Source organism: Trematomus bernacchii, unplaced genomic scaffold, assembly GCF_902827165.1.
Source record: "Trematomus bernacchii unplaced genomic scaffold, fTreBer1.1, whole genome shotgun sequence".
NCBI lineage: Eukaryota > Metazoa > Chordata > Actinopteri > Perciformes > Nototheniidae > Trematomus > Trematomus bernacchii.
The window spans coordinates 165,001-186,797 of NW_022987661.1; the positions used below are offsets into that span (position 1 = coordinate 165,001).

At 39.4% G+C, this 21,797-nt stretch overlaps 1 protein-coding gene across 1 annotated transcript in view; it reads right to left on the bottom strand.

Moving 5' to 3' along the window:
* Positions 1-17,574, bottom strand: part of LOC117486858 (mannosyl-oligosaccharide 1,2-alpha-mannosidase IA-like) — a gene marked incomplete at its 5' end in the record, with an annotated part of 88,621 nt that extends 71,047 nt beyond the window's left edge. The window contains 1 exon segment of the mRNA XM_034135429.1: positions 17,494-17,574. Within this exon segment, the coding sequence (XP_033991320.1) occupies positions 17,494-17,574 (81 nt within the window).
* Between the last annotated feature and the right edge of the window lie 4,223 nt (positions 17,575-21,797).

Genomic DNA, 21,797 nt, shown 5'->3' on the forward strand with positions numbered 1-21,797 from the left:
ACACCGTTACAAATAAAAACAAAACTGTCAAAGCCAGCCTACTTCACAGAGAACACACTGTATCCACTGAAAGCTCTCCAACTACAAAGAGACTGAAAAAAGAAAATCAGGACATCAATTGTTAATGGACTGTGTAAAAGCAACTGGAAGCCATACGAAGCTGCTCCTGAACTCAGACTCACACATAACACAGAAAACACTCTGTTCAATACATACAACATGTCCCTCTAAAAGCCACAAAGAGAGGGTGTTGTCGTTTATTGTGTTGAAACCATGTAGGCAGGGCCGGTAGTGTTTTACAAATGAGGGATCCTGAGGCAATGTGTGCATACAAGTGAGTGTTTTTTAGATAGAAGTACTTTTAGGTTGCTTTCAGGGGCAAGCTTTAGTACAGAGTGTTTTATTATGTATGTTCTGCTTGTTGTAATTTAGGTTTGTTTTTTGTCATTTTCCTAAAAGGGGTTCTATTTTTTTGTGTGGAGGTTTTTCATTTCATGTAGTGTGTCATAGATTTGTGTGCATGTAAATGGTCTGCAAAGGTTAAAATACCAAAGTTCCCTCCATTGAAAACCTTTAGTTACTTCCGGTGACATCACTTTGTAACGCTCGTGCTTCTATTGGCTAGCGCTCCAACACCTTGTACGTGATAGGCTAAGGGGCGGGAGATCTCTAAGTGGTTGACCAATCACAACAGAGCCGGCCAGCTAACCAATCAGAGCAGACTGGGCTCTGGTTTCAGACAGAGGGTGAAAAGAGGTGCTGCGTGCGTGTGTGTGTGTGTGTGTGTGTGTGTGTGTGTGTGTGTGTGTGTGTGTGTGTGTGTGTAGACATGTAAGGCACTTTGCTTTGGAACAGCAGAGATGGCCAAAATGGGGAAAAGGATGGTGGTGGAGGTGGTAGTGTGTGTGAGTGTGAGTGTGTGTGAGTGTGAGTGTGAGAGTGTGTGAGTGTATGTGTGAGTGTGTGTGTGTGTGTGTGTGTGTGTGTGTGTGTGTGTGTGTGTGTGTGTGTGCGTGGCGGGGGGTTGTATGAGCATGCATTAAAGCATGGAGACATGTCACAGTAGAGACACTAAATTCAAATATGAACCTGATGAGCATAACAGGGCCCCTTTCTTGCATACATTACTCCATGTTACATAATTGTATCCTTTAATAGTTTCACCTTCTCCATGTATTACTGGTTTGACATGTTCACATCTTTGAATATACTAGCGTTGACCAGTTTACTAATCATATCATACATCATTTTCATCTCGCCTTATCATAAAACCATTTAGTGCTGTCCAGTCTACAGCCTTTTGTGAGCGTTGATTCAATAAAGTATTTCATTACTGCTTGACCTTTACAATATCAAACATGTATGTGTGTGTGTACTGTATAGATGTGTGTGTGTGTGTGTGTGTGTGTGTGTGGGACCGAGTGTGTGTGACTCTTCCATCTCCTGATTCACTGAAGCGAGTCTTATCTAAAGTGCTTTTGGTCAGTCAGCCTCAGCAGGAAGTACCTGGCGGCAGTGTAACAGCTTTAAATCCCTGCATGGCAATTTGAACCTTTTACATGTGTGTCTGCCAGTGTGCGACCTGTATTTAATCCGGCAGCATATTCACCATTTCATTTTATTCAGCAAAATTAGGACAGTCATAATGTAATTTGCCAATACACTGCTTCATTTGAATTGCTACATACATCTTAATAGCTTTTAAAAGATTGTATATACATGCAATTCAGCATTCATTTTGTGTTAATAGGAACATGCGACTGTATATATTGCACGATGCTTAGAATATATTGAGGCACATTTTTACTTTTTCTGTTAATATAATATTTTAATGTATTTTATCTTATCGTTCACAGGAGATTTTACTTTAACTTCCTATGTTAGATCATAACAAACGTATTATCTTTGGATATTTTGAATGTTTCTGAAAACATTAACAGATATTTAGAGAGATCATTTTGAATCATTAATTGGCATTTCACAGTTTTCTGACACTTAATACTCTGAGAATTATAACCTATAGTCCTTTTTTGGGGGGAATTCATTGAAACGTATGAAAGAATTAATAGTTTTCTTTTAAATGAAATTGTTGCTTCCCAAGGTAGGCTTGTTTAAGTGATCCTCCCAGCATGCACCAGGGCAACAGACTAATGAACACGTTCTATTTGAAGTGTTCTCTTTCTGTTACTAATGCATTTGCAGCATTTCAGTTGCATCACAGAGTACTCAGCTCGTCAGCAATACGGGAAAAGAACTGAAGCAAAATGACAGATCACAGGAGTATGATTTAACGCCCGACTGAGGTGCACACATTACTATCATTTCCTCTTCTGTCCTCAATCCTTCCCTCTGTAGCCCTGCTCCCCCTCCTCGGAACAGATCAGACAAGAGATTAAGATAGATATCCAGAAAAAGCTTTCTCTACGTCTGGTAAATCACCTTTGCCCTGTGTGTGTGTGTGAGAGTGTGAGTGTGAGTGTGAGTGTGAGTGTGAGTGTGAGTGTGTGTGTGTGTGTGTGTGTGTGTGGGGTTGTTTTTGTCTCTTTTTGTCCATCGAGCAAAGCCAATTTTCTCTCTAAGTGAATGGGATTTCCTGGGGATAGAAGATAGAAGCTGTCTGTCGCTCTGCCCAGCTCACCGCAACACCCAGCGTCTCTCTGTGTGTGTGTGTGTGTGTGTGTGTGTGTGTGTGTGTGTGTGTGTGTGTGTGTGTGTGTGTGTGTGTGTGTGTGTGTGTGTGTGTGTGTGTGTGTGTGTGGTGCAGGTTGTTGTGCTGACCCGCTCTGTGAGAGGTCAGAGATGGGATTACTCTGGGCGGCTTTGTGTCAGTGAGCTTGTCTCCGTCTGTGAGAGTGTCTCTATCATCAGAGCCACGTATTGATAGAAAGCAGTGTCACAGGCTGGATATCAGGAAAACTAAATAAAAGATTGCGATTGTTTTTTTACCAATATTGTAATTGCGATATGATTCAAAAATTGGATCCATCATAACAAAATGATGATAAAATTATAAAATTATAATGGAGGGGATTTTTTTAAGAGGATCTGTACCAAACAAAGATTGTAGAAAACAATGTGTAGGCCCGGAACAATCTCTACAGCTCAACAATACTTAATTCAAAATGGTATTATAACACATATTTAGTCAGTAAAAATGATTTTGCTACCTGATTTGAATAAAGCACTACTTTGTGATTTACAGTAGATACATTTCCATGAATTGTGCAGCCATACTTAATATAGATGGATACAAGCAATTATATTAAATCCATCCAAATAATGAAGTACAATGTGGTTAAACCATTGCAATATCTACCTACCTACCTACCTATCTATCTACCTACAGTATCTATCCATCCATATATATGCTATATAACACTGTGTAATATATACTATACAGTAGTAAATATACTATTTACTAACATCATCTGGCAGCTACTTCATTAATTTACACTTGTTTTACTTAATTTGCATAGTACTTGGAATGTGCAAGTATTTGATTTTAAATTGTTAATAATGTGTGCTTGCCACTTTATTAAACACCGTGTTATTTGTGTCTTTATCACTATTTTACTGAAACAATGTTAATGTTAACGAATAAAGGAATTCTGATTGTAAACATTGGAGTTAAAGTGCACATTTTCAGACAGTTTGTCCTGTAATACCTTTATATATTGTACTCAACAAAATAGTTGCGTGACAAAACGAACCTTGCAGCTTTCTCACCTCCGCACAGCTAACCAATGGCGGCGTGAAGTGGGTGTGAAGTTGGATTGTTGTTTTTGAAAAAGTCACATCATCTATTCTATACTGCGTAGTGCAGTCACATCTACAGTGAACACTTTACTGTCAGTCTGTCATTTCAGAGCAGCTTGCTGTGATATCTGGTAGAAAACCCTGGGCTCATTTCCTGAAAGTCTTTCTGAATTCACACTCCCACACTCTCACTTTGAGACATCTCAGTGTGGGTATCTATCTGCTGCCTCCTGGGTTTTAGCTGCATTGCTCTTAGAAAAGGTAACAAGTGGAAGAAAAGGAGGGAAATCTTTATGTGGTTCTTTTCAGGAACATGGAGCCTTTCTTCTAAAAAGTACTCTTACAGGTTTATGAAATAAAACCATTCAAAAGATCTTATGTGCATTTCAGAGTCTGAGTGGTATGTTTAACCAAACCCAAACATCCAAAGAGAACCTAGAAAAACAATCGATTGCACATGCAAAGTACATGCTATTTTTAAAATAAATTGAACCAGGAAAGCAGCGTATTTCGTAAGGTTATATATATATATATATATATATAAACACATGAATGAAACGTGTTTGACAATCCCAAGATATCACTGTTTGCTGGATGCTTTTAAGTCCATCTAAAAGGAATCTACAGTGCCATGCTTGCAGGTATTTTTAGCATCACAGGTCCCAATGGAAATCCAACTCTTACCCTGTCTGTGAGCGCCTTGCTCTCTATACAAATAACACTCTAAAGGATGAATAAACCCAGCAGTAAAGTGTCATCCAGCTCTCTATTCTTCCCCTCTCTGCACAGTGAAGTGGGATGGAGTAAATGGAGAGCTGTGGATGTGTGTGTGTGCATCACTCTGATTGGACGTCAGTCTCAGGAGGCGGTCTGTCACTACGGGTTGCTCCTGGCTGCCTCTTCGAACATGTGTGTGTGTTTGTGTGTGTCACATGTGTTTTGTGTGATTCTGCCTGTGGTTGTCTACATTCAGTTCAAGCCGGGGATTGTGGGGAGTCTTATGTCTGAATCCTAACACCATGAGTTTTCAAATTAGCCTTTTATTGATAATAACTTGTGTTTTTTATAAACGTACAGCCATACCTGTGGGGGAAACTTCTGAAGCAGAGACAGGACTCAGAGAGACACGAGGAGAGCTGGAGCTTTGATGGCAAACACTGACGGTTTATTTGGAGCTTCGACCGGAGAATTCACAAGACATGTCACGGGCCACGAGTTGACCACATAGTTGAGATGCCACAATCAATTCTGAAGAGCCCTCCTGTAGCTCCAGGTTTTAACTAGTTCAGAGTGTCATAATCAACATTCTTCAATAGATAGACTAAACAGCTGAGGGACACTGAACCACATTTGTTGTCGCTTATGGCTCGGGGTCATCTACACCCCGAGAAGGAGGTGTCCCACAACAATAACTATCTCTGACCGAGAGGTGCCCGGTCAAAAACTGGTAACAACAACAAAATGCTAGGGCAGCCCCTCCTTAAGGGAGATAGCATGCTGCCCAAGGCTGGGCTTCTGCGTCAGAGGGCGAAAGAGGACATGCAGGGCAAATTATTCCCTGACAATACCCACATCATATATTTAAAAGGAAGCCATCCTGCTTTTCACCAGCAGCTTGCTGTCTCAAGTCATGCCTTAATAATTCGATTTTGCTGTACTTCTACTAAAGTAGCATTTGAAAACAGGACTTACTTGCAATTTAGTAATTTCAGATTGAAGTATTTCTACTTTTACTGTACTTAAATCACAGTAAAAGGATCTGAGTACTTCTTCCATCTCTGCATGTACATCTGGATTCAGTGTATTTTGGATCTGTCTAATTACAGTGTGATGGATGTTAATTATGGACAAATTAGTGCAACATAAAACACATATCAACATGTCAGACACTGGTTTCCGAACATCTGATTGTGCTCTTGGTACTTTTTGCTGGAGTTAAACGCAGATTTGTTAGTTTTTGTCAAGTCATGCTCACTTATTTAATCATTATTATGTAGTGCAGAGTTTTTTGGAAGCAGAGTTATTATCAGTGGTGTGGAGTGGTCTGTGGTTGTCACATTAATCCTTTCACGCTTCTACTTTTTAGCCATTAGCTAACCTAAATCCCAGGCTCTGAAGCCCATTGCTACCTTAAAGCTAGTTTTATTCATTACTCATTATCCATGGCCTCAGGGCTAGCATGAAATATGATGAATCACACTTTCACACTAAAGCCCTGAGTGACCAAACTGCTGACAGCATGAATCAATTAGTTTGGACATGAAATATTAGTTTCACAGTAGGGATCCTAACCTTGTGTTTTGGGGGATAACCATGCTCTGAAGAGGAGGGTCTCATTTATGTGTGCATCACATGTACAAGCTCCGGTAAGTTGGACAAAATAACACTTGTTTTTCAGTTTCTTCCTGGAGTGAATTCTCTAAAAAGTCCTTGAGAGACACTGTGTTAAAGCAGCCATATAATGTGATGTTTTTTTAAAGAAAGCAGCTGTTCAATATACCATCCTGTCAGCCATATGGTGCATCAACACGTCAACACATTGTGTACATCCTGACACCCTGCAGTTAGCAAACTTCAGTGTGATGAGTGTTAAATTGTCTGAAAGCCTGTCAGGTACAATCGGCTTTCTCTCCATTGATTTTTACTTACAGCATATCTTGTTCTGTTTAATGCAGCTCTGATGTAATACTACACTGCAAGAAGGAAAGTTATAACATGATCATATATTACAAACATCCTACTTGTAATTACTCTAAGTGCATGGCAGATATTAGAAAACTCTGGTATCACTTTTCAAAGAACTAGGACTGCACATGTATTGGCTTACCATAATAAAGGAAGTACTATGGAGCTGCAGAGATATACAATCCTACTAATAGTATTATGCAGACTTCACAAAACATATTTGTTTGGTGCAGATCCTTTTAAAAAAACACAACATGATGATTGGATATATTGTTTACATTTTATAGAAAATAGGTTGTTCCCTCTAGTATTGTGAACAAAATGGTGTCCCTAAGCCAGCCTACAAAATGGTAAATAATCTTTTTTGTGATGAGTTATTTAAAAGAATAAAATGTTTATCCATGTTTAAAAAACCTTGGGACGACAGACAAGATATGGGAAATGGATAAAAGCGATTAACGGATGTAGAGATGCACACCTCAGCAATTAGGTAGAACATGGCCTAATCAAAGTGTAATCACACACGTCAGCATCACAGCACCTGTATCGTTTAATGAATCATTGGTGAGCTTTAATCCTAATTACTTCTAAAAAGCTTCAAGGACTCCAACCAAAGTCCTCTCATCTGAAACAATACTCAGTGATTGTACGAGTTTATCATGAAGGCCACGGATGAAAGTGAAAGATGAATGCTTGCCTGATTGCAGATAAGAGTGTGCTGAGCTTTGTGAATATAACTTTAATGGAGACCAATCAATTAGCAGAAGGAATTGGCAAAGTCGTGCTCGAGTCTCAGGCTGCAGCCACACGAGGCCGACACGCAGAAATGATAACGATAACAATAACGGGTCACAAGGTGGATAGAACTGCAGACGCAACGCTCTGGGGGGCCAAACGGCTCCGTGATTACGCCCTATACGATCATTTCCTGATAACAAAAATACTGACGGGTTGTCAGGAGAGAAAAGAGAGACTCCGTATATTATTCTTATATTATTATATAGAGTCGTTATTCATTTGTTTTAAAGTTCAATAAATAACAAAGAATACCTTTGACCGGCACTTTTAAAATTTTGTCCGGAAGATTTAAACTTTAACGGACATGTTGATCGCCGCACGGTTCCCTCGTCCCTTGGAAGAGGCGGAGAGGTGGGTGTTTTTCATCTGCTGGTGGACTACCGGGGAGATTGACAGCAGGAGCACACGCTTGCCTCGGGGAGGGAGAAAAAGAGAAACAGCCAGAGCCCTGCCTCTCCCCACCTCTGCTGCTAAATCCACCCACGGAGAATAAACAGAAGGGCAACCATGGCAACCATGCATGCTCGTGAAGTCTTCTACGCCGCTTTTGGTGTATTTTGTGGCGGAAGTACAGCGCCACTTACAGGCCCGGCATAAGTACTACAGCGTCTCCAGCGGGTCGAGCGGTCTCGTGTGGACGGACACGTTTCTGGTGCCGATTGCGTGTGGACGGAAGACTTTTTTGATATCGAATTCGGTTCGTTTTCGTTACCGTCTCCGTGTGGCTAGGGCCATCTGATTCATCACTGACCGTAAAGAGGAAATTAATTAAGGCCTGACAACAGGAACCTGAAGTTCAGCTAATTCCTGTTGTCTATGCCACAGAAACACAGGGAACAACCAAACTGAGCCAAAACAAATCAGTCAATCTGCGCCGTGGTCCAATGGAGAGCAGACGTTTCTCCAGACCAAAGCCAAACGCAATTACAAGAATGCTGCTGTGGTAAGTATCGGTCGCCAATGGCCAATCATTATCTGGCTAAACAATGGACCATCAGAGTACTTTATCTATCCCAGGGGGGAACTGGGTAACAAAGATCAGTAACAAAGTTTTGGCGGCAATTGTGCTAATTTATGTCTTTGTTTATTGTATGTTGCATTGTTTGAGGAGCCCTTAATTGCCAACATGTGCATATGACAATATAGCCTTTGAATCTTTTATCCTTTATGCTTTTGATTTATTAACTCATACTGTATGTCTTATATATTGAACTGTATTAGTAAGAAAAGTATGTGCTGGCCCTATCATGATGATGTATTTGTCCTGGCAGCTGTAGCAGCTTTGTTGCTGGCGTTATGTCAGGTCAAGTTAAACCCAAACCCTTTGAATTAAAGTCATTACAACCAATCTAGTCTACATTCAACAAAGACATATCCCTTCAAAGCAGCTCAGCAAAGGAAGCACTGTCTGAGGAGGGAGTTTTCTACTAAAAGTAGCATTATGTTGGGAAATGACCACTCAAAGAAAGCTGAATATGTGCTTTGGCTGAATCTCAGGGAGCATTTTTGTACGGAACAATGACTGTGGGTTTTGTCCACCCTTTCTAATAGTATGTAATAGTACGAGTCCTAAAAAGGTATCCCAAATTAGAGAGACGGGATAATTACACCATCCAGTAACTATATACATGTACAGTATAGACTTTAAAGAGGACATATTCTGCTTATTTTTAGGTCCATATGTGTATTTAGTGTCTCTACTGGGACATGTCTCCATGCTTTAATGTTCAAAAAGCTCTTTATTTTTCTCATACTGCCTGTGCTGCAGCACCTCTTTTCACCCTCTGTCTGAAACCAGAGCCCAGTCTGCTCTGATTGGTTAGCTGGCCGGCTCTGTTGTGATTGGACAACCGCTTAGATATGTCCAAACCCTTAGCCTATATAATGTACAATGTGTTGGAGTGCTAACCAATAGAAGCGTGAGTTTTACATAGTATTGTCACTATACTACGGAAGTAAACAAAGGAGTCTAATGGAGCCGTTTCAGGCTGGGCGGGTGTCTCTTGGGATTTTAGCCTTTAAGGTCACCTATTATGCAAAAACCACTTATTCATGTCTCTTCTACATCAACATGTGTCCCCTCTTCTTCATGTCTCTTCTACATCAACATGTGTCCCCTCTTCTTCATGTCTCTTCTACATCAACATGTGTCCCCTCTTCTTCATGTCTCTTCTACATCAACATGTGTCCCCTCTTCTTCATGTCTCTTCTACATCAACATGTGTCCCCTCTTCCCCATGTCTCTTCTACATCACCATGTGTCCCCTCTTCTTCATGTCTCTTCTACATCAACATGTGTCCCCTCTTCCCCATGTCTCTTCTACATCAACATGTGTCCCCTCTGTGGAAAGAGATTCTGAAAGTTTCAGGAACAAAGATTCTCTCTCTTTTTGTCCTGATCCATTTATATAAAAACCTGTCTGAAAATGAGCTGATCAGATTTTGGCCACTTTATGATGTCATAACGATGTTTTGTCTTGTGTAACCATTAGCCAATCACCAACCAAGGTAACCCCCCCCCCTCAACTTATCACCTGAATCTCCTCCTAGAGCACCATTGTGTTCTTTGTAACCAAATCTCTCTCAGAGGGGCGTGGGGAGGGGCTCCTTATTTTCATCTAAAGTAACAGACAGAGAATCAGCACTTTGGAAACAGGGCTGAAACAGAGGGGATTATGGGATGCTGCAATGATCTGTTTGGTGTTTGGAGCCAATCAGAGACAGGTTCTGTATATATCTGAGACCTATAATATATTGATGAAAAACAGTATAATAGGGGACCTTTAACAAAGAGTTGTTTTAAGGATGGTGATGGAGCAGCAGTTACAGAGTGATGAGAGTAGTTGGAAAGAGTCAGAAGGAGAAAGTGAAGCGTCACTCTCAGTCAGTCCTATTCTGGCTGTGGCTCAAAGAGACCTCGTTCCTTTTGATTAAAAATTGATCAGTTAAAGTACAGCTGGTTCTGGCTGTATGTACCTTACTCTCAGGCTTTTAACCACCTAAAGAAAGGGATGGATGATGTAAGGAAGGAGGTAAACGACATATGGAGAGATGAACTAAATCCAGTTCTCCTACTAATCAAATAAGTGCTTCAAGGAGGGGAAGACAGAGAAAGGACAGCAGAAAATATGTAAGACAGGAAGCCAGGAAAATGAGAAGAGTAGGACAGAAGATATTGTAGAGAAAAGGAAGTGGAAAAGGTGAGTGTTGATTAATTGGAAAGAAGTGAAGAATTACATTTTAACCAATAGAAGGAGAGATGCTACAGATGCATAATTCCATACGATATGCTTAAATTATGTTATATACTTTTTTTTATTGTATACTTATTTGCAGTAAATATACATGCAATCAACCTACCTCAAAACAAGTAGAAATCACTTGCAGAGTTTGATGAAATTGCTTTGTACATTTATTTTTTACATTTTCTGAGATAGAAGTTTCACCATCATCAACATTTAATAATGAATTAAACTTATTTTTTTTTTTTACTATTGAGAATTTCCTTTATTTCCTTTTTGGATTGTAAGGAAGTCATGTACCAACAAATCACAAAAGATCAATTGATATAGCATGCATAATGGCTATATTTCAACATGTTTCCAGTGGGAACAAACAGTATTCTTATTCTTAAAATGTAAAGAAAGGCAGACATTTGAGAGAAAACTAACAAATAGGAAGGGAAAATCAAATGAATCAGAAAAGATGAGGGAAGAAATCAAGGCAGGAAGCAACATAAAGAAATGTATAATCACTTAAAACAAAAATAAAACCCTCAAGCATGTCTTCATGAAAAGATTGTAATGTGCTAAATTGGAATTAAAGTGTGAAGGAATCAAACCAAATCCTTGCTGTGAAGATCGGCATTTAAAATAAGCTGTTATTCATTATAAGAGAAGCTTTTCATCCTGCATCCTGGAGTGATTATAATAAAGGACAATGATTGTTTGATTGTGATGAAAACTAATCCCTATCTCCTTTAGTTGTGTATGACGGAGTAATCTGCTGATGGAGGGATGAGTGTCCCAGATGCCTCCCTCATCCATGAGAACAATCCAGATTAAAGTGGAAATCCTGTCACTCTGAAACCAAAGCAGAGGATTCTTAGGCGTCTTACGGACCTCCTTTAGACACAGAGACACCACTGGACTTATCCAAATTAAACATTAACGGTTTAGAAGCAAGCTTAAAGGAGCATGAACTGCAGAGATGATACTATTGTCTTCTTTGACAAGAAAGCCACACATGTATTTTGGTTAAATCCAAGCTTCAACTTGCACTTAAAATGGTTTGTCTTATTGAAAGCTAATGTGCCTGCAGGATTTGTGCTATTTTGAGGTTGTATCTTGATGTTTTATTGCACTTTACTTGAAGCTAAATGGGAGGTAATGTAATGTTTTTTTTCAACATGTAACACGAAGCTATTGTACCAGAAACAATAACAAGGAGACACCTCGGCAGCTGCCAGCTAAACTAGTTGATCCATTGTTAAAGAAGAAAAACGTGTTTCTTAACAAAAGCCATTCTGTAATTGATAGTTCATGACAACAAAGAGGTTGAAATAATAAACCATTTAAGGTGTATCTCTTATACCTGCAGCCAGACTACCTGTTAGTACACGTAGTTAAAAACCTATTAAACCCCACAATACTCTCATGAAACTGAGGGATTTGTTCAAAAATATGTTGATATTTGATTTGTTTACCATATTTCCTAGCCCTTTAAAGTATGTCACTACTAAATACCTCTGCAGAGACATCTCTACAACTACTGCCAATCATATTTCATACATATTTGTTTAACTAATAGAGTGCCACAGTGACGCGTCCTAAAACCCGTTACTTCCGGTTCCTTCGACAAAAACGCAATGCAATTTCTCCATAGGATTTTGGAAAATAGCTGGAAATAAGGTCTGTGGTTGAGACACATTGAAGAGACAGATCACGTTTTGTTCAGCCGGATAATCTCCACATGTCTACCCTACTTTTATAATTTTATAATCTAATCACCAGAAGCAAAATGCTAACGTTATGCTATAAACGAACTACAGCAGGGTCGCTGTTTCAACGTCACGCCAACTTAAGATCCATATTCAAACATACAGATTCTAAATGGTACAAGTTGAAGCGTTTGTTTGAACAGTCTGCAGGAGGCAGGTACTTGCTTTCAAGCAGAACAGGGCAAACAAACTTAGCGGGAGTGTTTACGTGTTCGGCGTAATGACGTACAACGGCCTCGACAACTTCTGTAGTCCTATTCAGCCACTTGGTAACAACCATCGTTTTTCAGACACGTCAACTCTTCAGAAATCACCAGTGGGGTCACTGCTGATGTGTTTAATGTCGTAGAACAAAACGTGATCCGTCTCTTCAATGTGTCTCAACCACAGACCTTATTTCCAGCTATTTTCCAAAACCCTATGGAGAAATCGCTTTGCGTTTTTGTCGAAGGAACCTGAAGTGGTAACATGCTAACTTACTTCCGGGTTTTAGGACGCGGCACTGTGGCACTCTATAGAGGTTCCACAGAGGACATTATGAAGTAGACAAGTTGTCTAAGGAAGTGTTTTACTGACACTTTTTCATTATGGAGTGTTTTGCGTGGGCTTTTGTTGACTACGTTTCCTGTCTCTAATTAATCAATTTTCAATTTAGACAGCAACACTAGAGAGGTAGTGAAGAGGCTTAATAGTTTCTGAGGTCACATCTCATATTTTCTCTTTCTATTCCACTTCACTCTCTCTGTCTGTGGTCTCTTTGGGTTTTGAGGTGGAACATCTCAGCAGGTCAGGTACATCCTTATCTAATACATATTCCAAATGGGGAGTTACATAATGCCTGACCAGTGTTCAATTAGTCCCGTTTTTTATTTAAAAATGTCAGTCTGCTAAATGTACCCGCAGTACAGCTCCACTTTATCTGCAAGAGCTTTTATCATGAGTGTGTTTCCAAAAGCACGGGTTATAGTGTAGCATGTGGAAAACTGGAGTGTTCATCTGAAAAAAGCTTTGAGTGCACATTCAAATTGTGGTTTACTGACCAAGGACGAGTTTCACATGAAAAAGTAACATGAATTAAAGATAATAAAATAGATACTGATCATAATGTACCACAAATACAAATATTACGGGATAAGTTAATGTCTAGTATCACACATGTTATCACTGACAGGATGTCCCAATATTCACTGGGACCTGAAATGATAAGTATATTAAACAACTAGTAAATTGGTGCAAAAATGATCTGCAAATACTTTGAAAATGGATAATTCCTTTAAGATAACTTTTAAGAAATATAGATCCAGTACGGCTTCACAAATTGGCAATATCTTATAGAAATCGCATTAAGAAATAGAGTAATATCTCAATTAAGAATTGAATTGCTGCAGCTTACACACGTGTCTACATAATTCAGGTAAAGAGCTTCTTTAAGGATGACACATATCAAATTACAATTGCAATATCAGTCCGAATAGTTGCAGTTTTTCCAAATTGTACAGCCACTATTTGTTTCACTTGTGTGATTGTAAAACTGAATATCTGTGTGCCCTTTGACCCGTTGCATGGTCAAAACAACTTATTTGAAATCACTTTGCCCAGCAGGCTTTAATGGTGTTTGTCTTTTTACGCCCATAAACCCCTCGGAGTCACCCAGCAGTGTTTCAGCTCGACACTAACACTCCTTTAGAGGCAGAAACACTCAGTCCTCCTGTCCATCAACAGCCTTCAGGACAAACATCAAACATCCATCCATCCATCCATCCATCCATCCATCCATCCATCCTTCCATCCATCCATCCATCCATCAATCCATCCACTTCCATCTATCTATCCACCTCCATCTATCTATCCACCTCCATCTATCTATCCACCTCCATCTATCTATCCACCTCCATCCATCCATCCACCTCCACCATATTGTATTGTATTTCTATCATACATTGTACCTCCTAGTGTCTATTAACCTGATAAAATGTTATATTTAGCTGCATGTACCTTTTTAAAGTTCTTAACAAATAATCTGAGGGGAATTTCTTGTTGTTTATTTTTAACTTGTGATGTGTCATTTTGTAAAGCACTTTGAGCTGCATGTGTTGTATGAAAAGTGTTATATAAATAAAGCTTTATTATTATTATTATCCCTCCCTCCATCCACCTCCATCCATCCATCCTCCAGGGCACCCTGACCTGCAGCTGAGGGTAGGGCGACCTCTCAGGGCTGACATAAAATGCTGGAGGAAGTCTTGAAGTCTCTCAAAAAGAATAAATGGATATAAGAGCGACTGCTGAGTCACAGTTGGCCTCCAGCGTTTCAAACATTTCTCACATTTTGTTGTCTTTTAAAAACTGTATTAAAAGCAAGGAATTGTTTGGTGGCATTTCATATATGTTGTCCACCTTTCGTCACTTGTTTCTAGGAATATGATTGGCTGGTTATGCATAATAATCTTGGTTGTAAATGTATGACATGGCTTAAAACCAGACACACTACTTTTTTATATTGACCTCAAACAATAATGCTAATCCCTCTCTTCTGTGGTTCAAGTTTATATTTTTTACTATGAATATTTGCAGTTGTTCTTTCTCTTTATGTGATAACTGCATTCATTTGAGTTTTATACTTTTTGTTGGACAAAGAACACATTTTAGAAACACAAAGTTGGGCTTTCATGACACCAAAAAAACCTGAAACTAATATGCAGAATAATAAGTTCATTTAAATGTGTGTTCGTTGCAGGCTTACTGACATTTAGGGCCCACTTAAAATGACTGTAAACACTTAACCTATGTGATCTGTGTTATACTGTTACTGCATATTGGCTGTGGTAATTACAGTAAATGATGAATGAATAATATACTTTGGTTAATAAGGTGCTAAGCTATAAAGTAGCGCCTAACAACTTTAAACTTGTTAAATAATTATTTGTATTTAACAACTTTGCTATGGTAAGTGTTCTGTAAGTAACAATTACTGCTCTTGTTAGTGTACACATTTAAAGCCAAAAGCCTTAAAAAAATCCAGCACTTAAAGGTGGGGTATGTCATTTTGGAGAAACCAGCTCGAGTGCGCTAGAATTTGAAAGTACACAACCGGAAAAAATCTGCCTCTTCCTTCAGACTTCCTTACAGAGCCCCTCCTCCAACACACACGAACGCGCACATGACCAATGAGGGCACAAGATAAGTTTGTGCACAGATGGAAGGCTGACAGGCAGGTAGGCCATCCAGTTATTTTAGCCGGGCCGGCTCAGATGATTGGTCGTGCTTTTTACAGCGCCACGGCTTCCACAGATGACATTTTTTTATGTATTTATTGTCAAAGCATTTAATGTATTCATTGCTATCGGGATGTTAAGAGCATTCCATGGAATATAACAAAAAGTGTTTCTGGAATAAATTACATACCCCACCTTTAATAATAAATAATGTTGCTGCAGATTTTCTGTGTGCTGAAGCATTTAAAGACTCGTTGAGGTTGGGAAAAGGTTTCGATATCAGAAAACTCACAGTCTGAATCCTTCCTGTGATATCTCTCCTGCTAATAAAGAAGCACTTAGCCTCACAGCTCTGGTTCGCTCAGCGCTATAACGATGCTGTAGATTAGGATAGTAGTACCTGTGTATGTGTATACAAGTACAGATTACAGCAGCAGTCAACAGCAGAGAAGATACAAGTGACTCAGAGCAAAATCCCTCCAGTGATATCAGTATAGAAACAGATATAAACTTTGAAGACATTTCAAAAAATACCTTCCAGGTACCAGGTTTTGAGTGGATTTAAAAAGAGTTATTTGTTGAAGTCTTATCATACATTAAGACACTGAGGCGTGTAATTAAAAGACAGAAAGTAGAAACGATTTAAAGGCGTCCTTGAATTGGCAGATTGAAACACGATCTGAGTGTAATACCCTGCTGATATTATTTTCACAGCCTGTCACTAAGCAGATTTAGACACATATCGCAGGACTGGCGCTACGATAAGACACACAATAAGCTCAGTGGAATCCCTCTCTTTTCTAATTTTCTTGAATTAAACAAGTCTCAAGCTATCATTTAACTCTACAGAACAGAGTCATCCCCCCAAGGCCTATCGAGTACCACCTTTGTATTCCCTGTAGCTTCAAAAAAGGTAGAACTATAAAAGAACAACAGTGAGACAATGGCAGTTTTCAATATCTAAGGCACCTTGAAGGCAACCTTAATTTTACCGATGTTCTTGCTAAAATGCAAGGATGTTCCTGGGGGAAAAAAAAACAAAAAACCTAAGAATATCCATTTCATTTTATACATAGATTAAAGGAGAGGTGTCATGGCCATTTCCACTGATCATAATTCCATTGTTGAGGTCTACTAGAATAGATTTATATTGTGCATTTTTCCAAACTCACATTGGTTTCTCATACAGCGTCTCTGTAAACTATGTGTATTCACTGAATTTCACTCTCTGCCTTTAACGGCTCGTTGTAGCTCCAATAGCTCCAGCCCCCACCCTCCCTGTGAGCACAGTGTGCTCTGATTGGTCGGGACGTTGTGAATCGCGCTGAGCTCCGTGGAGGTGTTGTTTCCTTGTTAGCGATACACAGCCAAACTCATCCTGAGCACACACAAAGTCACATCCGAAGTAAAAACAATAAGTGTGGCTTGATATTGAGTAAGAAAAAGGTTGATAAACGCTGTGAGAATGGGTCTGCAGAGAGAATTTCGCCGCGATCCCAACTGTCTGTTATCAGCCTGCAGCGTATGGCGCAATGACGTATCTCCAACGAGGCGTTTTGGGGAGGTATTTTCTGTGTTAGAGTTTTACTCGTTATAGGGTGTACTTTGAGGGTTTTGACCCTGCACACCGTTTACATGCATAAAAACCTTCATAACACACAAGGGGACGGGTAATAACCGGAAAAGCATGACACCTCTCCTTTAACATTGCCGTGTCCTCAACCTTTGCACAGCCACAACATAAAACAAAAGCTCAGAGGAACAACGTTTCAGGATCTTTTCAAGCCATCAACACTGATTGGTATTGGACTAGATGAGAAAAAGACCTATACTCAAAAAATGATTGGCACTTGCTGATGGGATACGAGCTATTAAAAGAGATATAACTAAAGATTTTGAGTACATAAAAGCACCCATTCAATCACTCAATGTCAACCATCCATCATGTGTTCTGTTTCATCAATCAGTCAAGACACAGCGTTATATATTCCTGAAGTTTCATGAGGAAACTCCACAGGAAGCTTCAGTGGGTTTTCTTACCTCTTTTCCAGACAGGTAGTAGGCGGACAGCAGACCTCCAACAAACCGGATGTTCACCTCAAACACAGACACCTCTGCATTCTGTAAAATAGAAAGTAAATATGAGATGATGAACACTTGCAGGAGTTCTGCTCATGAATACACATTTCTCCTCCTACAAACAGTGACTCAGAAAGGCGAGAAATGTTGTGTTTCACTTCAGGGAAACTACTCTGCACTGAGGTGGGCTTTCCACCGTTCTGAGAGCTATTTTTGGACTCAAACAGCAAATAATTGATACAGAAAACATTCAACTCTTGGCTGGTTTAGTAAAGCTTTATTCTGGCGTTGTTTCCTCAGCCAGAATTGCGATGTAGATCAAAATAAGGACACGTTAGTCAATCGACTACTTTGGTTCTGACTGGAATATCTCAAGCACTGTTTGATGTACATCACGTCTCTCCAGTTTGGAGCTCTTTACACTTGGTTTCCTGTCTGTCAAATAACTGTCTTCAAAATACTATAGTAGGTTTATAAAGCACTGAATGGTTAAGGACCAAAGTACATTTCTGATCTTCTCCTACATTATGAACCAGCAAGAACTCTTAGGTCTTCTGAGACGGGTCTGCTTTCTGCTTTTTGAACAAACCATCATAAAACTGCAGGCCGTCTGAATCTCTCAAGTCTTTTAAATCAAGGCTGAAGACTTTCTCATTTTGCCGTTGCCTTTTTTAAAACAAATACTGTAGGTAATCCTATGTTACGCTCTCTAACTATTATTCTTGTATTTAATACCTACCTTGTTCTCTTTTAGCTTGTTTAATTTGTATGTTCCTGGCTTTTTAATGAATGTCTTTATATAAGCACTTTGAGTTAAATATATATAAATAAACCTGCCTTGCTGCCATGTAATGGACATTAATGGTCCACTAAATGTAAATATGTCTGATACTAGTCATGACCATTTACTTGCACACAACATTCCCATCAGCCTCAGCTAAAGGTTGTGTTCAATGGGAACTAGCCAATTCTAAAATGCTAAAAAGACCCCCTTAATACAGGGGTCTCAAACTCAAGGCCCGGGGGCCAAATCTGGCCCTCGACTTCATTTTATGTGGCCCCGCAAGAGCTTGCAAAGAATATAATACGTTTATTATACGGTTACATGCCACTTTACAGAAGCAGGTTGCCCATAAACTACATGTCCCACAATGCATCTCGTTTTGTGACATGCGCACTGAAGAGACTTGCAATTATTTGCCCTGGACTTATGTTTTCAGACGTAGTTAATTACTAAGTTATTATCCTATCCGATAATAATCCAATTCAGAGGCAATAATGTAATATAATACATTATTTTATATATATATTTATATAGTTACAACCGGCCCTTTGAGTGCAACCTTTATGCGAATGTGGCCCGCAATGAAATTGAGTTTGACACCCCTGCCTTAATATTAGCATGTTAGCATTGTCTTTGTGCGCATTTTGGCAGCTGGTGTTAGTATTACATCTAAATCTAATCTCTTAGTATCATCAATATGAGTAAATACAACCTTTAAAAAGCTCCTAGCATGGCTGAAAAAACGACATGCCAAAGTTTGGTTTCGCAACAGATTTTTCAACAATTTAAAATAGGATTTAAAGCTTTTTTTTTTTTTTTTTTTAAATGGAACTATTTCCAATTTGTCACACAGCATTGGAGAGCATCATGTCCCCACAGTTAAAGAAGAAATCATTGGAAACCAAACACTTCCTTGAATGGCACTGACAAAGTGCTGCATCTAAAAATACAATGCCTTTATTTCCAGACGGTGTTTGGCAGAGGGAAAGTGACAAATAATAACAAAACATGTAACTTTGCAAAGCCATTTGTCTCAGCAACGGAACAATGTATCCTCCTCTGCCTCGCTCCGTTTCTCTGCTCACGTCTTTATGAACAGATTCTTGACTCAGATGGAGTTTGTGTGCCTGACTGACAGCCCTCATAAGTCACTGCTGTCGACCAGAGATAGGACAATAGACTGGAAAAAACAAATTACATGCTAGACAAAATGTCTCCTGTCATTTTCCCCCGAAACAAGTCTGGATGACGGATTGAGAAGTTGGATGGTGTTGCTAATTCTACCTCATTAAAATGTCGTTATTTCCTCCACAGCCCACAGGCAGATGGGATGCAAAAGGACAATCATATTTCCACTACCTGCTGTCAATAAGAAGTGCCATTTTTTACTATGGTAGAAAAAGGACAACAGCAAAAATGTAGTCCTTTATAATAAACAGTAGCACCACTACTTTAAACTGTTGACTTTGCAGTTTTGTGGCGTTATCTCTTTCCTGCAAGAGGTCTATACAAAGTTGGCATGCATAAAGTCAAGTCTCCTGATGTTGCTACGTTAAATCCATTTCAGAGCGCACAGGAAACTGACTAAGCATGGCGGTTTTTTTTCTATCTTGGAACTAATTACGTCCCACAGCAAGATTAATCGATTAGAAAATGGCCTGAGACCTCATCAGATGAATGGCTAGTTTTAAAAAGGTCCTGAAGGGGTTTTCCCCTTTCCTGTAGTGTGTTATATACTTTTGTTGTGCATGTAAATGGTCTGAAAAGGCTGAAATCCTTCTCTCCCTAACACAGTGACATCACTATGTAATACTAGCACTTGTATTAACTAGCATTCCAACACATTGTACGTGATAGGCTAATGGGCGGGACATCTCTAAGCAGTTGACCAATCACAACAGAGCCGGCCAGCTAACCAATCAGAGTTGTTAAACATCGGAACTTTTGAAACAACATCCACAACATTAATCAGGCTGCAATTTAGAAATTACTTATCTAATATATCATATTCAATCACTTGCATATAGACTCTTATTGCACTATTCCACTTTTTTACTATTTTTCTTTTCGTATTTACTTGCACTATTTTTTCAGTTTTTTCAGTTTCATTGTGTTGCACTGTTGGAGGAGCCTGTGACCTAATATTTTCATCGTCATAACTACACTGTAGCTATGTACACATGACCAATACAAGCCTTGAACCTTGAACCTTGAGCAGACTGGGCTCTGGTGTCAGACCGAGGGTGAAAAGAGGTGCTGCAGCACAGGCAGTATGAGAAAAATAAAGAGCTTTTTGAACATTAAAGCATGGAGACATGTCCCAGTAGAGACACTACATATTGATATACACCTGAACATCAGCAGGAGAGGACTCTTTAAAGTAGAGACACTACATACTGATATACACCTGAACATCAGCAGGAGAGGACTCTTTAAAGTAGAGACACTACATACTGATATACAGCTGAACATCAGCAGGAGAGGACTCTTTAAAGTAGAGACACTACATACTGATATACACCTGAACATCAGCAGGAGAGGACTCTTTAAAGTAGAGACACTACATACTGATATACACCTGAACATCAGCATAAGGACTCTTTAAAGTAGAGACACTACATACTGATATACACCTGAACATCAGCTGGAGAGGACTCTTTAAAGTAGAGGCACTACATACTGACATACACCTGAACATCAGCAGGAGAGGACTCTTTAAAGTAGAGACACTACATACTGATATACACCTGAACATCAGCAGGAGAGGACTCTTTAAAGTAGAGACACTACATACTGATATACACCTGAACATCAGCAGGAGAGGACTCTTTAAAGTAGAGACACTACATACTGATATACACCTGAACGTCAGCAGGAGAGGACTCTTTAAAGTAGAGACACTACATACTGATATACACCTGAACATCAGCAGGAGAGGACTCTTTAAAGTAGAGACACTACATACTGATATACACCGTGAACATCAGCAGGAGAGGACTCTTTAAAGTAGAGACACTACATACTGACATACACCTGAACATCAGCAGGAGAGGACTCTTTAAAGTAGAGACACTACATACTGATATACACCTGAACATCAGCAGGAGAGGACTCTTTAAAGTAGAGCCACTACATACTGATATACACCTGAACGTCAGCAGGAGAGGACTCTTTAAAGTAGAGACACTACATACTGATATACACCTGAACATCAGCAGGAGAGGACTCTTTAAAGTAGAGACACTACATACTGATATACACCTGAACATCAGCAGGAGAGGACTCTTTAAAGTAGAGACACTACATACTGATATACACCTGAACATCAGCAGGAGAGGACTCTTTAAAGTAGAGACACTACATACTGATATACACATGAACATATGCATAATATGTTCTTTTTAAGTGTCAAGGGACAACCTGTATTTGATTTATTAAAGCATAAAACAGCAAAAAGATACACCTGTGGTTTTCTTAATAC